Source organism: Macrobrachium nipponense, chromosome 3, assembly GCF_015104395.2.
Source record: "Macrobrachium nipponense isolate FS-2020 chromosome 3, ASM1510439v2, whole genome shotgun sequence".
Lineage (NCBI taxonomy): Eukaryota > Metazoa > Arthropoda > Malacostraca > Decapoda > Palaemonidae > Macrobrachium > Macrobrachium nipponense.
In genome coordinates, this window is record NC_087202.1 from 62227322 (window position 1) to 62241026 (window position 13705).

General features: G+C 42.2%; 1 protein-coding gene across 1 annotated transcript; it reads left to right on the forward strand.

The window, feature by feature from the left end:
• Positions 1-12291: 12291 nt before the first annotated feature.
• Positions 12292-12717, forward strand: LOC135222403 (uncharacterized). The gene has a single exon (XM_064260491.1). It carries the CDS (start codon positions 12292-12294, stop codon positions 12715-12717), a length of 426 nt encoding a protein of 141 aa, XP_064116561.1.
• Positions 12718-13705: the final 988 nt, after the last annotated feature.

Consider the following 13705-nt stretch of genomic DNA (forward strand, 5'->3'; position numbering starts at 1 on the left):
TCTTTATCATAGTTTCTAGAAATTTATAATGTGATATCTGACAAAATAATCATATTCCGATTTCCGTTTACATCATGATGTTCCTGCTAAAAAAAGACATGAACAGAACTTGTATTCATTAAAAATTAAAGGCATGATGTTGATAAACACTACATTTCACGTAACCTTGTATGTGGGATACTTCACACCCTATAAGATCCCCCACAAATACGAAAATAATCTAGAAAAACAGTATTGGGTAAGTTTAGTAACAAAACTGTAAGTTCTGATTAAACATTTTCAGAAGCAACAGCTTCTGTCTAAAGTTCCTTTTTCCAAATGTGTTTCGTACACCAATATACAATGATCCACTCACTCTCTTGCTAGATATTGTCATATGCGGCCTAGCTACATACTTGAACATTTTGCAATGACAGGTTTCACAGTTGTATCCTCCCGAGAATAGGGGACAAGAAGGCAAGGAAACCTTTGTCGCCAAAGATAACTGCGATTCAGTCTTTCAAAATGTGACTTATTCTTGTCCCCCCTCCCCCGAAGGGAATCCATGCCACAGAAATGGATGGTTTCCTTGCAACATGTCTTGCACAGGACATGAAATAACTATGCCGCAAGGCTGAAACATCAAGTTGTTGGGGCGAAACCCGCTTCTTTCTGCACCTTTCGTGAATATTAAACATCACAAGAAATCCTTGTCCCCTAAAAGCACAATAACTTGCTGTGGTTTCAAAGACATGAAACTTCTCCCCAGTCAGTTTAAAAGTTAAAACTTTTGGGGCACTGAAACAAAAAAAAAAAAAAAATTTCTCCTTTTTTTTTTTTTCCAAAATACAAAGTGAAGTCAAATCTTTGCCAAGTAGCTGACTACTAACCGTTAACATTACCATCTTCATATATACATTGAAAGGTTTCACACGTTAATTTCATCAATCGAGTATTGAATATACAAAATAATAATCAGTTTTCCACCATCCTTTTTTTTTACAATGTCCCCATCCTTTCCAATAAACGCATTAGGCATTACAAGCCTTTTTTACTATTGTAAATCTTTACATTTATTCGCTAGCAAAATTCAATCTGGTCTCACAATTATATACAAAAACACACAGATCTAAAAAAAAAACAAGAGAGAGAGCGAGAGAGAGATCGAGAGAGAGGAAGAGCTAGACTGGAGAGAGAGAGAACAATCAACTGACCCCAAAACATAGCAAAATACGTACTATTATAATAAGCACTGGGGGTGCGATGCACGAAGTACTACATTTCTGACACAACCTCTCCCTTGCAGTAATCAGTGTCAGAGGGAAAGGAATTCAATAACTATCGCTCACCCTAGTAGGTTTCAGCATTATGGTAAAATGCACTAGAAAAAAGTGTGCATCACAAATTGCATCTACTAAGATGAAAATATTTTGAAAGGGTAATTCCGCAAAATAAAAAAAAAAAAAAAAACTATCACTGACATGGTAATAGTTATGATAAATACTATGATTAATCATATTCAAAAAAAATAAATATCACTATAAAAAATAATACAGTATATAAACGGCATTATAAGAAGGAAAAAAGATAAAACTTAACAAATATCAATAAGAAACAATAGCTCTTACCCGCGATAAAGTAGCTTTCGTTCGCAATTACTATTTTTTTTTTTACAGAAAACACATAATCTCGGTGTAACTTTAAAACTGCAAAAGATATTCATATATGTTAATCTGCCAAAGCAAAAACGTTCATGTCCGAAAGTAATTCTCAGATGTATTTGTTCAATAGAGACCTGGAAGATGAATGGGTCTCGCTGGTGCGTTACTCTGTATCACGGCAACAATATCTATCGTTTTTCTCTATGTAAAGGAATTATTATTTTGCATCATCGTAAATCGCGTAATGGTCATATTCTATAGTTCCTGATAAACTTTAAGTTTGTTTCCAGTGTTTAAATTAGCAGCAATCAATGGCAGTTAATGTTTGACGGCTAGTAGGTTGAGCAAGCTAGATTAAATCTGCAGAGTATTCTCTCTAATGTGAGGAGGAGCCGAATGCTTCGCGACAGGAAAGTACACGTCACTGACTGCCGTACCGGCTTTCACACTTTCCACTGACTTGACACTGACATGGATCGAGCGCTTAGTAGCGTTTACAAAGCTACTGTCATTAAAAAGGAAATCTTCATTCATGTTAAGTAGCATTACCAACTCGAAGATTTATGGCTTTCGGCTAATGCAAAGAAGTTCGAAGTTAGCCTGAGCACAGCTAACAAGATGCAATAACGTCGCCCACAAGGACTTAAAGATCTCCCAACACGTAGCATTGTTTGCACGATATACAACTTTCATCGCGTGCTATAGATATCAAGTGATTTGTAGCAATGAATATTTCTTACTTTCACAGGTTTTTTTTTCATGAATGATTGTGAATGGAAATGATTTTCATAAGTAGAGGAACTATCAAGGAAAGCAAGAATGGACCGTGCTGTGGGTGAAAAAATTTCCACTTCTTTTACAATCTATGAATGTTACGGGCAACTTTTGACATGAAATCGAAATTAGGGTATGAATCTGCTTAGAGAATTAACTTGAATACTACGGTCCTTCAATTTTATCTGAAATAATGAAGACCGATCTTGGCTGTCATACCACTGTTACGGACCCTGAGATCTCTCAGAGACAATGTTATCGGGTCGGAAATATCTGGAAAGGGTCGACAAAATGTTACGGCCTCTGAGGGGGGAAGGTCTTCCGCTTCAGGTTCGATATGAAAAAAAAATATATATCAACAAAAACAGTTGAAACAGGGGATATGGAATATAGAAAGAAACCACATAACACAAACAAAGGTTTATTTACAAGCTTACTAACCAAAGGTAATTGCAGGAATGATCTCCATTTACATAATAACGACAGAATCTTAAACTGCCTGAACTGGGGGAAACAGTTGCGGTAATAAGAATACTGCTAAACAGTTTGGCACTTCGAAGAGGTGGCTTCATAAAAGTAAATCGGTGATTTCGGCCGTCCTTTGATCCGTATTCAGAAACTAAATCTTCTCTGTAAGGCAAGGAATTCACCAACACTGCTGTAACAGGACCTTTTCTTCTCTGAAGTTGCTCGACGTCGAGATACCACGGTAGACCACACCTGAGACGACTAGGACCAAATCCAACCAACGTCTCGAACAACTTCTTTTGATTGATATCGTCGGTTCTTTTTTCCGATCTCACGGAAGACTCTGCTGCTGCTGACTCTCACTGATAATTGATCGGTGGCTCTCTGTGACTAACTGGTGATCTCTCTTCTTACGATCTCTCTCTCTCTTACGATCCCCGTCTCCAAAGTCGTTCGTCGTCATTTATACGGGCACTCGGGGGGCGGAGCCTACGCGAACGTCACCGATCCAGGGATTTCTAGAACTTCTAGAGGATTCCAGACAGGGTATGGCATCAGAAATCGCGGGTGTGCGTTTCTCACGTACGACGAGATCACAACACTCCTGCGATTCTGGAACAACCACGAAAATAGGCGCCTCAACAGTGGCGCGAAAACCTTCCTTGCTGCCCGAACTTCTCGAAAAAATGCGTCCCTTCCTTTATCGTTGTTTGCTATGAAGCAATTACCATCACAATCCACCCTGTTCCAGGTATGTGTGCACCGATTCCGGGGACTCACTGCCTCTTTTCTTGACTTTCATCATCACAAGTCCTCACCAAACTATAATCTTTCTCTTCTCTCTCTCTCTACTCTCTCTCTCTCTCTAATGTCTAAAAAACATACTTTAAAAAATATATGATTTACCCATTTCCAATTATGCATCGCAATTTACCTCATTTTAGCGTCATAAACGTCAACTTATAAGGTTTGTACGTAGGTTTAAAGAAGGAGATAATACTCTACTCTGAATGACATTCTAAAACCAACACTGATGAATATATTGAGGTTGGTACTAATTTAGTTACAATCATATGGACTTCTACAGAATCCTTAAGTTTAAAGTTCCTGGAACTCTAAAATGCAACAACACGCATGAGTTTGAAGCTTAGTCCTTTTTCTAGAGTTGCACAGTGGCATTATGAGCAAGTACATATACAAAGATTTAAGAAAACTGATCTGACTTATTCTTGTCGATAGACATCATGGAGAAGGACTTAATTCTTTCCTAACGGGGAGAACGGGGTGGGGGAATACAACAACTAGTCTCGGAAAATATGTATTGTAAACATATAAAACTCATTTAGGTATTCCTAAGTCAGAAATTTCCTTGCGAAAAAACCATTCCAAGTAAACCACAAACCAGTCTCTCTCTCTTCTATCTCTCTCTCTCTCTCATCCACTACCAAAGTATGTTGCTCTCTAGGCCAAAGGGAACTTGCGAAACACACCCAAACAAACAGATAGGCTTCTCTAATAACGGCCCCACTCCCCAACAACCCCCTTCCACTCAATTTTCTCATTCCCCGTATAATGCATTATTGTTTATGGATTTCAATTGAAGTGGTCATATCTACTCATTTTGTTTTACATATTCATAAATGGTTACAACATCGATATTTTGCGTAATACAAACGTGAAGTCAGGGAGTCCCTGTTGGAATACGATTGTTTTTTATCTGAACAAAAAAATATCCAAAGCAAACACTGCCTTAGCTATCCTAATTAATCTATGCTTTAAATACCATTCCTTTTATAGCCAATGACACGAAAAATTAATTCCAGTCTGAAAGTTTATCAATCATATAAAAGGAGGAGTGAAGATGACTGTAAATTAACAAAAGAAATATGAGACATTTTTAAACACAGATAAATAATATTGGACAAAAAGGAGAGCAGTGTGGAAAACCAGCGGAATATTCATATTTATCCAAAGTAAACCCCCCCGTAAAATGAGAGTTTGTTAATCGATAGTCACACACTAACACAAACTTGTTCACGCAATGTATACTATTTTAAAATTTATGCAAAATTTACATATACGAACATCACACCAACAACAATTATAGCAATTTCACATTTTTCTTAGGTCAAACCTTGAAGTATGTTAATAAATACCCACTTCAATGGAGTAGGTAAGGAAGGGTTTTCGTACCTAAAACCTTTATCTTGTCGTTCTATCGACTTGAAAATAAGGAATTCATATAATCACATACATATCGACTACACTGCCCTCCATGAAAGAAATGTTTGATAAAAAAATGATTATTTCCAATGAAATAAACTACCACAAGAATTGTACAGTTCATATCTCATTTGCATGTTTCATAAAATTGTACAAACATTATATTTCCCTATGCAAAGTTTGTCTACATCAAAGAGACACATCTCCCGGTTTTCCGCAATAAATTTATCAAAAGAAAGTGACCACTTTAGCCCCAAGGCCCAGCCTCCAAAAAAAGTATAACAAGTTGTGCCTAAATATAAGCGGTTCTTCCCGCGGGAAATACTAGGGCTCATAAGCCTGGACACTAACTACTTTCCGTGAGCTCGCAATAGAACATTAAAAAAAAAGTTGCTAATCCCCATTATTTATATCTCTCCATTACGCTTTAGGTTTTCTAATTTTCATACAGAAAAACCCATTTTCCTCAGTATAGAACATATTATTTCTTAGGCTGGAAACATTACTGAATAACGTCTTCTGCTTGATACGAATGAATTAAGTTTCGGGAAAAGAGGAGAGAGGAATTTTAGACATACCCATTTCATTTAAAAAATAATGGAAATAACGAGGGACTTACATATACAAAAATAGAAATCAAAGCACCTATGTTAATGAGAGAAGGAGAGAGAGAGGACGAGAGAGAGAGAGAGAGAGATTCATTACATTATAACTTCAAATCCAATGCGAATCATGATATCTTGGGCAAATGTAACCTACCATACAACGTTTGTGGAGACTAAAAAATTGATGGGGTAATAAGTGCGAAAAATAGCACTGTCACTCTGCAATCAGGAGCCATAGACGTGGGACGGACGGAGAGAGGAGACTCCTTCGAAGGTAGTGTCAAAGAGCAAGCAAACACTGCTGCTCGGCATGGAAGGGAATGACAAATTATATTACACGAAATATCGAGTTAATGGCTGCTGAGAAAGGTAGCGGACGATAAACTAGACATTCAAATCTTTGTCTACTTGACAACCAGTCCCATAAAGGATTCATATGTATTATTATTATTATCATTACTATTATGTATTCTGTATTTTAGATTTTAGACTAGATATCCGTTGTTTTAGATACTTGAATTTATGAACTTTTCGAAAAATAAGAATTCATAAAGTTATGGAATACTATCCATCTGCAATACTAAAAACTGCCAATACAAATAACGAGACAAAATAAATATACTTTTCACAACAATGAGCGATCTGAGGCATTAAAACCGAGGAAAATTTTACCCAATAGAAATATTGTGAGAATGGCATCAGATATGTTTCCAATCAAAGTAATTAACTTTATCACTATCAGCTGTATGTTATAAATTAGGTATTCCCGTTTATCCTAGTCATACAAATATTAACATCAACATTATTTATAAATTTTTTTTTTGTTTTTTTTTTTTTTTTTTGTGCTCTACACAGTCCTACCAATTCGACTGGGTGGTAATTTATAGTGTGGGGTTCCGGGGTTGCATCATGCCTCTTGGAGTCCATCACTTTTCTTTACTAGTGTGCCGTTTCTAGATCACACTCTTCTGCATGAGTCCTGGAGCTTACTTCAGCCTCTAGTTTTTCTAGATTCCTTTCAGGGACTTGGGATCGTGCCTATGCCCTATGATTATGGGTACGATTTCCACTGGCAGATCACATATCCTTATTATTTCTATTTTAGATCTTGATACTTACCAGTTTTCCCTCTGCTTTCTCTTCACTCTGGTGTTGGCCAGGGTATTGCGACATCAATGAGTGCTACTTTCTCTTGACTTTGTCAATCAAAGTCATGTCTGGTTCTGTTTGCACGTATTCACCCTATCGTTCTGATACCATAGTTCCCAGAGGATCTTTGCCTCATCGTTTTTCTAGTCACTACTTCAGGTGGTGCTCGTACCCTTATTTACTGGCAAGGTAGCTGATGTTTCTTGCACAGGCTCCAGTGGGAGGGTTTTGCCACTGAATCATGCCTCTTTTTGTACGGGTTCTGGCTGCAAGTGCCGGGCATCACTTGCTAGTGGTTTATGTTTCATTTTTCGTATTGCACTTCCTACATATGGGAGAGATGTTATTTTCGTCTATCATACTTTGAACATATCTGGTTCTTAGGGCCATTGATTTGTGCGCTGTTCTGTTATCATTCCTCAGTTTACTTCTTTAGCTCCCCTCGTGTAGCCATTGGCCAATTGTCATCGTGTGCTAGTCTTAGTCTGTCTCATGTATTGTCCGGGAAAGTGGTTTGTTGTGCAGCTCTGTTCTTTCGGTCTTTATCTGTCTCTGTATATTTCTGGGTCTTCGTACTACTTTTATTAGTCCTTCTTCCCATGCACTTTTTAGCCACTCGTCTTCAATGGGTTTAGGAATATTGCCCAGTGCTCTGTTTCGATGTTGACACAGTCCTCTATACTTAGTAGTCCTCCCCTCCTTCCTTTCGTGTTATGTATAGTCTGTCCGTATTTGCTCTTGGGGTAGTGCTTTGTGTATGTCATTTGTTTCCTGGTTTTATGAATCTATGCTGCGGGTTCTGCCTTCGTCATTCACTATTCCTGCGCTGATCTGATACTGGCACTGCCATGTGTTTATGGCTTTTATAATTTATCCGGCGTGAGTTTTGACGATTGAGTATCGCCTTGAGTCGCTGATATATTCTCTGATCGTGTCCGTCATCTCTTGGTGGTTTTATATATCCTCCTTCCCATTATTCCCAGGTATTGTATCCTGTCTCATCTATGTGTTTGATGTTGCCCCATCTGGTAGCTTTATCCCTTCAGTCTCGTTACTTTATAATTATTATTATTATTAATGATTTATGATTAGTATTATTATTATTATTATTATTTTATTATTATTATATAACCTTGGGAAGGCAGACCCTCTCTCAAGCATACTTTATTTAAAGTAAGGGCTACTTCAGCAGCGTTACACTTGTAGAGACTCTTCTCTATTTGCGAAATAGCGGCTTTTTCTGCTACTTTAAACAGGCTTAGTAGAGCGCCTATCTATTAGAGTCATGGTCAAATACAGCGCTCAAAATAGGTGTATATATTTGAATTTTATAGATTAAAACTATGATACCATAGTCATCAAAAATTTATAACGATTCTCTCTCTTCTCTCTCTCGCTCTCTCTCTTCTTTCTTAAAGCGAGCCTGTGTCGTCTGGAGCTGCAGACATCTCGGGCTGCGGAAGCTCGAGGGTGGATCTGATCTTGGTGTTGGTGTTGTTGTTGTTGTTGTTGTTGAAGGGTTAAGCTGGCATTAATGCTGCACGGGCTCTTGCCTCTTAAAACGCCGGAACAGTAGATGTGATCTGGAATGAGAAAGATGGTTGGTTATAAAGAAGGAGAGAAGGACAGGCCGGTTACAAACCCCATTAAACCTTACGGTTACCCATCAGCATGAGAGAAAGTTTTACAGTCAGAAAAGTCCGATGAGTGTTAGAAAATCAGGAAGGAAAAAATGGAAACATATTTAGATCAAGGAGAAAAAGCAGAAACTCTTTGGAGAATACTCCAAACAATTAATTCTCTTGTGGAATTAAAATTTCTCATTGTCAAATTGAATTTTAAGCTGCTTATCGAATCGAAAAAGCAGTTGCTTTGACGAGGATTCTGTATGAGGTTGTGGTTGTATGATTCCAAGCAGTGCCTTCCTGTCGACAGGTTTCCCTGTCAACTTTCGAAGAGATTAGTATCCTTCTACTGTGATTGTTACACAGTCACTGGCGTCGTCTCTCTCTCTCTCTGCTGGCACTGGCTTAGAACTCTGGAAGGGGGAGGGGGGGTTGGAGTTGGGAAACAGGTGAGGGCAAAGGAGCGGGCGTTGTTTGGAGGTGGGATGAGATTTGTGTTGAAAGTTAATGGCGCAGGTATTCTGGTTTCGGTTTGTGTAGTCGACTTCTTTCTGGTGTACGACGTTGCTCTGTGTGGGTTTGGCGGCAGTTGTTGCTGTTGGTGCAGTTGTTACTTGTTGAGGCTTTGATATCTCTGGTTTTGAACGGTTTCAAGTCGGCTCCTTTGGGGAGAACCCCCGGGGGGGGCCTTTCATCCTTGCAACTCGCCCAATCTTTGCAGTGCAGCGCTTGTTCCAGGCATGATGTTGGCGGGAACAATTTGGGCATTTGCTGGTCACTTACTTCACCCTTCTTGTAAGGTATCGAGGCATTTGTTTGGTGGGTTGGGATGGACTGCATATCCCACTTCTCCTGTCCTTTGCAGCGGCTGCTGTGATGCCCAAACTTTTGACATTGTGAATGCATCGTAGGGGCTCAGGTGTAAGGCTTCTTTGGGGAAATTTCCCCATACTACGAGGGAAACATGACTGGGATCAGTCCTGAAGGTGGTGATGGACCTTTTTCGTCGACTTCCCGATTTGCGATACATCTTCCGGGCCTCCACGACGTTCTGCAGCTGAAGATTGTTCTAGGGGGCAGGCAGGTCGGGAACTTGCAAATCAAAGCCTTCTTGATCCGTTCATTCGGATCTAGAACTGGCAACTGAGTGTCTTCTTCAGGAACTCAGCAGTTTCTCGGTATTTCGGAGATATGATTAGGTCTGCATTTCTGTTTGGCCTTTACAGTTATTTTTAAGTGCTTCTAATTGCTCTCCAAGTCTGCTATTAATAAGTAAGGAGACTGTTTAAGCATTGCTGTGACTCGAAATAGGGAGTTTCGTTCCAGCAGTGTAGTAGTGAGCCAGTAGTGTAGGAAGCAGTAGTAAGAGCAGTAGTAGGAGCGACTGCTTTGGGAGTGGGGCATATCGCCCCCCCTCCCCCCCCCCCCCCCCCCCCACCCCCCCCCCACCCCTCCCCCCCCCCCCCCCCCCCCCCCCCCCCCCCCCCCCCCCCCCCCCCACCCCCCCCCCCCCCCCCCCCCCCCCCATCCCCCCCCCCCCCCCCCCCCCCCCCCCCCACCCCGTCTGGAACCTCCTCAGGCTTCTTCTGTCGGCGGAAACTGTCGACCATGTCGTCGGCAGATGTGTCAGAGATTCTGTGCACCAAGGCTTGACGGCGCTGAAAATTGCTTCTTCATCAGGAGCTGGAGGGCTTGGAGGGTCCTCCTCTGCCTTGCACAGGCAAGAGGAAGGAGCGTCAAAGGCGGCCAGTGGAAGTCTGGCGTCGGTGCTGGAGACTAGGGTCAAGACATCTCGTCTCTCACTTGGCAGAGAGTATGTTCTCTTGGGCGGTGTCCGTCCTCCTTATTTCTGATGGTTGACAGCACGGGGGGGTCTGCCCAATGCTTTGTTCCTATTGGCTTGGTGGCGGTGAGTCTTAATTTTCATTGGTTGCCTGAGCAGATCTCAAGCACTTTCTTTCGAGCCGATGGTTGCGGTTGCAGCATATCCTGCAACCGCATGGGCCTCCTGAGCTTTTGGAGCTGTAATGTTGATGGGCATTGCGCTACGCTGTGATGCTGTGACAAACGCTGTGCACCTCCCGCCAATACAAGGAGAAATACAGCCTGGTTATTATATTAGGCTAAGTAAAAACCCACAACAAGGAATCAGCCAGCTGCCGACCCTATGTATGCCTTGGCTAAACGCCTCAACCAAATTTTGACACTTACAACCGAGTCGGTACAGCCTGCAGTCTTCGGCAGAGTTTAGAAGCCATGAAGGATGCCCCTTGGTACGGGATTATTGCCTCGCTGGACGTTGGAGGCCCATACGAACATGCCTGTCGACGAAACCATAGGTATAATCCTTGATCATGTTTCAGGAATCAGTCGACAGCATCCTTCAACATACCGGAAGCCTCGCTCCATACGCTGCTGGAGATCTGCACGAAGAAGGCCCCTTTCTCCACCCACCGTGGTCAGATGTTCTGCCAAAATGACGGCTTGGTGATGGGCTCCCCACTGAGGGTTCTCTTCGCTAACTTTTATATGGGCACCGTGGAGGAACTGGTCTTCGCCAAGATGCAGCAACCCCGCAGATATGGACGATATATTGACGACATCTTTGTGCAAGTTGAAGCAGAGGATGAGGTAGAAGCCCTCCGTCAAGCATTTCAGCAGTGTAGTGTGCTTAATTACACAGTCGAACACAGCTCCGACGATCGGCTCCCCTTCCTCGACGCCCTTGTAAGCAAGACGGAAGACGGTCTCCATACTTCAGTCTACACTAAGAAGACCAATTTAGGACTTTGCCTCAACGGAGACAGCGAGTGCCTCGCCAGATTCAAAAGCACCACCGTCAGGGCCTTCATCAGGAGGGCCCTCTCCCACTGCTCGACCTGGCAGGACACTCACCAGGAACTTGACGGCGCCTTCCAAGTACTTGTGAATTACGGGTACTCAAATAAATTAATCACCAAGGAAGTCCGCACAGCCCTGGAGAAATGGTACTGTAGTGAGAGCCCACAGCCCTGCCCCCAGGATCATATCAAGCTGTTATACAAAGCCTTCATGAGTTCCCATTACCGTGAAGAAGAGGACTCCATTAAGAAAATTATTTCTGAAAATGTATCCCCGACTGACGACACCAACAATGTCGACTTAATCATATATTACCAGAATTGGAGGACGTGCGACCTAATTATGAAAAATAACCCCTCTCCACAGGTACGAGAACCCCTGAAGCAGACGCATGTAGTGTACCAGTATACATGCCCAGTCCACGAATGCAGCGGCGCCTACGTAGGCATGACTACCATGCAACTGTCGAAGAGACTCTCGTGCCACGCCCAAGAGAGGGCTATCAAGAATCACGCCCGCACCAAACATCAGGAGGCCATCTCCCGGGATGTCATCATACAGAACACGAAAATCATCGGGAAGGCCCCTGATGCCCATCGGTTGCGCCTGCTGGAGGCGCTCCTCATCCAGCAAATACAACCTACACTGAATACGACACGGGAAGAATTTCTCCTCCCTATGAGTATGAGAAGACCTGCCACCAACAATGACACCACCGATCATGACAACTCCACGGAAGACAATGCCCCCGAACAAGGTACTCCTGCAGCCAATGAAAATCAAATTAGCCGTGACGTTCCACAGCATAGTGCAACGCCCATCAACATTACAGCGCCACTCAGGAGGTCCAGGCAGCTGCAGGATATGCTGCAACGCAATCATCGGCTCGAAGAAAGTGGCTTGAGACCTTGCTCAGGCAACCAATGAAGACGAAGACTGACCACCACCAGCCAATAGGAGACAAGCATGGGGCAGACACCGCACCAAGTGCAAAGCACACAACCAATTCCCAAACCAAAGGAGCCCAACTCCTACAGACCCATTTCTCTCATCAGCTGCACAGAAAAGACGGCAGAGAGAATGGTGTTAAACAGATTGCTGTGGAAAACAGGACCCTTACACCACCGCTTATATGCCTACGAAGAGGGGATAGGCACACAGGAATGTCTAGCAGATGTGATGGCCACAATAAATAACAAGAAAGCAATTGTAGTATTTCTCGACCTAGAAAAAGGCTACGAACTTGCCAGTGCGGCTGCCATCCTGGCAGCCTTAGCCGACAAAGCAGTTAAAGGCAACCTTCTAGCATGGGCCAAAGGATACATGCAAGACAGACAAGCCAGAGTTACCTTTCAAGGAGCAACCTCCGAATTCCTCAATCTGGAAAATTGAACACCTCAAGGAGGAATACTCAGCCCCTTCCTCTTCAACATACTAATGGAGAAATAAGCCAACAGCAAGCTTGCCAAAATGCCAGTTGAAATATTCATATAATGTCAGATATGTGTGCTTGGTCAGCACAGACAGGCATAGAGCCCACCAAAACATGCAAATCGTGATAACACAGATTGAAAACAAATGCACAGTCCTAGGACTAAAAATCAACACAGCAAAAACCAAGGCAATGGCAATCAAATACAATACAGACCTGAACCCAATACAACTCATGGGAGAACACATCGAATGGGTAGACAGCTTCATGTACTTAGGAGTCAACATCAACATACAACTTTCACCACGCAAAGAAATAGAAACACTTAAGCAAAAAATCAAATGCAGACAAAACGCCATGAAAAGAATCACCTTGCTAAGGCAGGGAGCCGTATACCATGCCCTCAGAATTTTCTACATACAGACGATAAGATCAACAGTAGAGTTTGCTGCACCAGTCCTCACCAATCTCACAAGTACTGAACAAAAAAGTTTTGAAGTAATCCAAAACAAAACGCCTTAAGACTCATTACAGGAGCACCAATGTGGACCAACCTATGCATCCTGAGACATGAAACAAAACTACAATCTCTGACTCATAGGATAGATCAGAGAAACACATCCATCCTGCTAAGAACCTTAAAAAATGACAGAGACTGTCCACTCAAAAAGGAGATCAGGAAATTCATTAATCTCCTTGAAGAGCTAGACCCTCCCAAAACATATGCAGGCAACCTTCTAGATACACTGAGAAGAGTAGGCATGCAAAATCATGCTGCAGCCATCAGCGGAGACACCCCCTTCAGAGAATACACAGAACCAGCACCCTGGGAAGCAGAACCCTTTAACACAAACTACACAATTCTTCCAGAAAGCAAGGAAGCATGCACCACCCAACAGCTAAAGCAAGCAGCACAAGAAGCAATAAAGTTGACAACTGACAAACAAC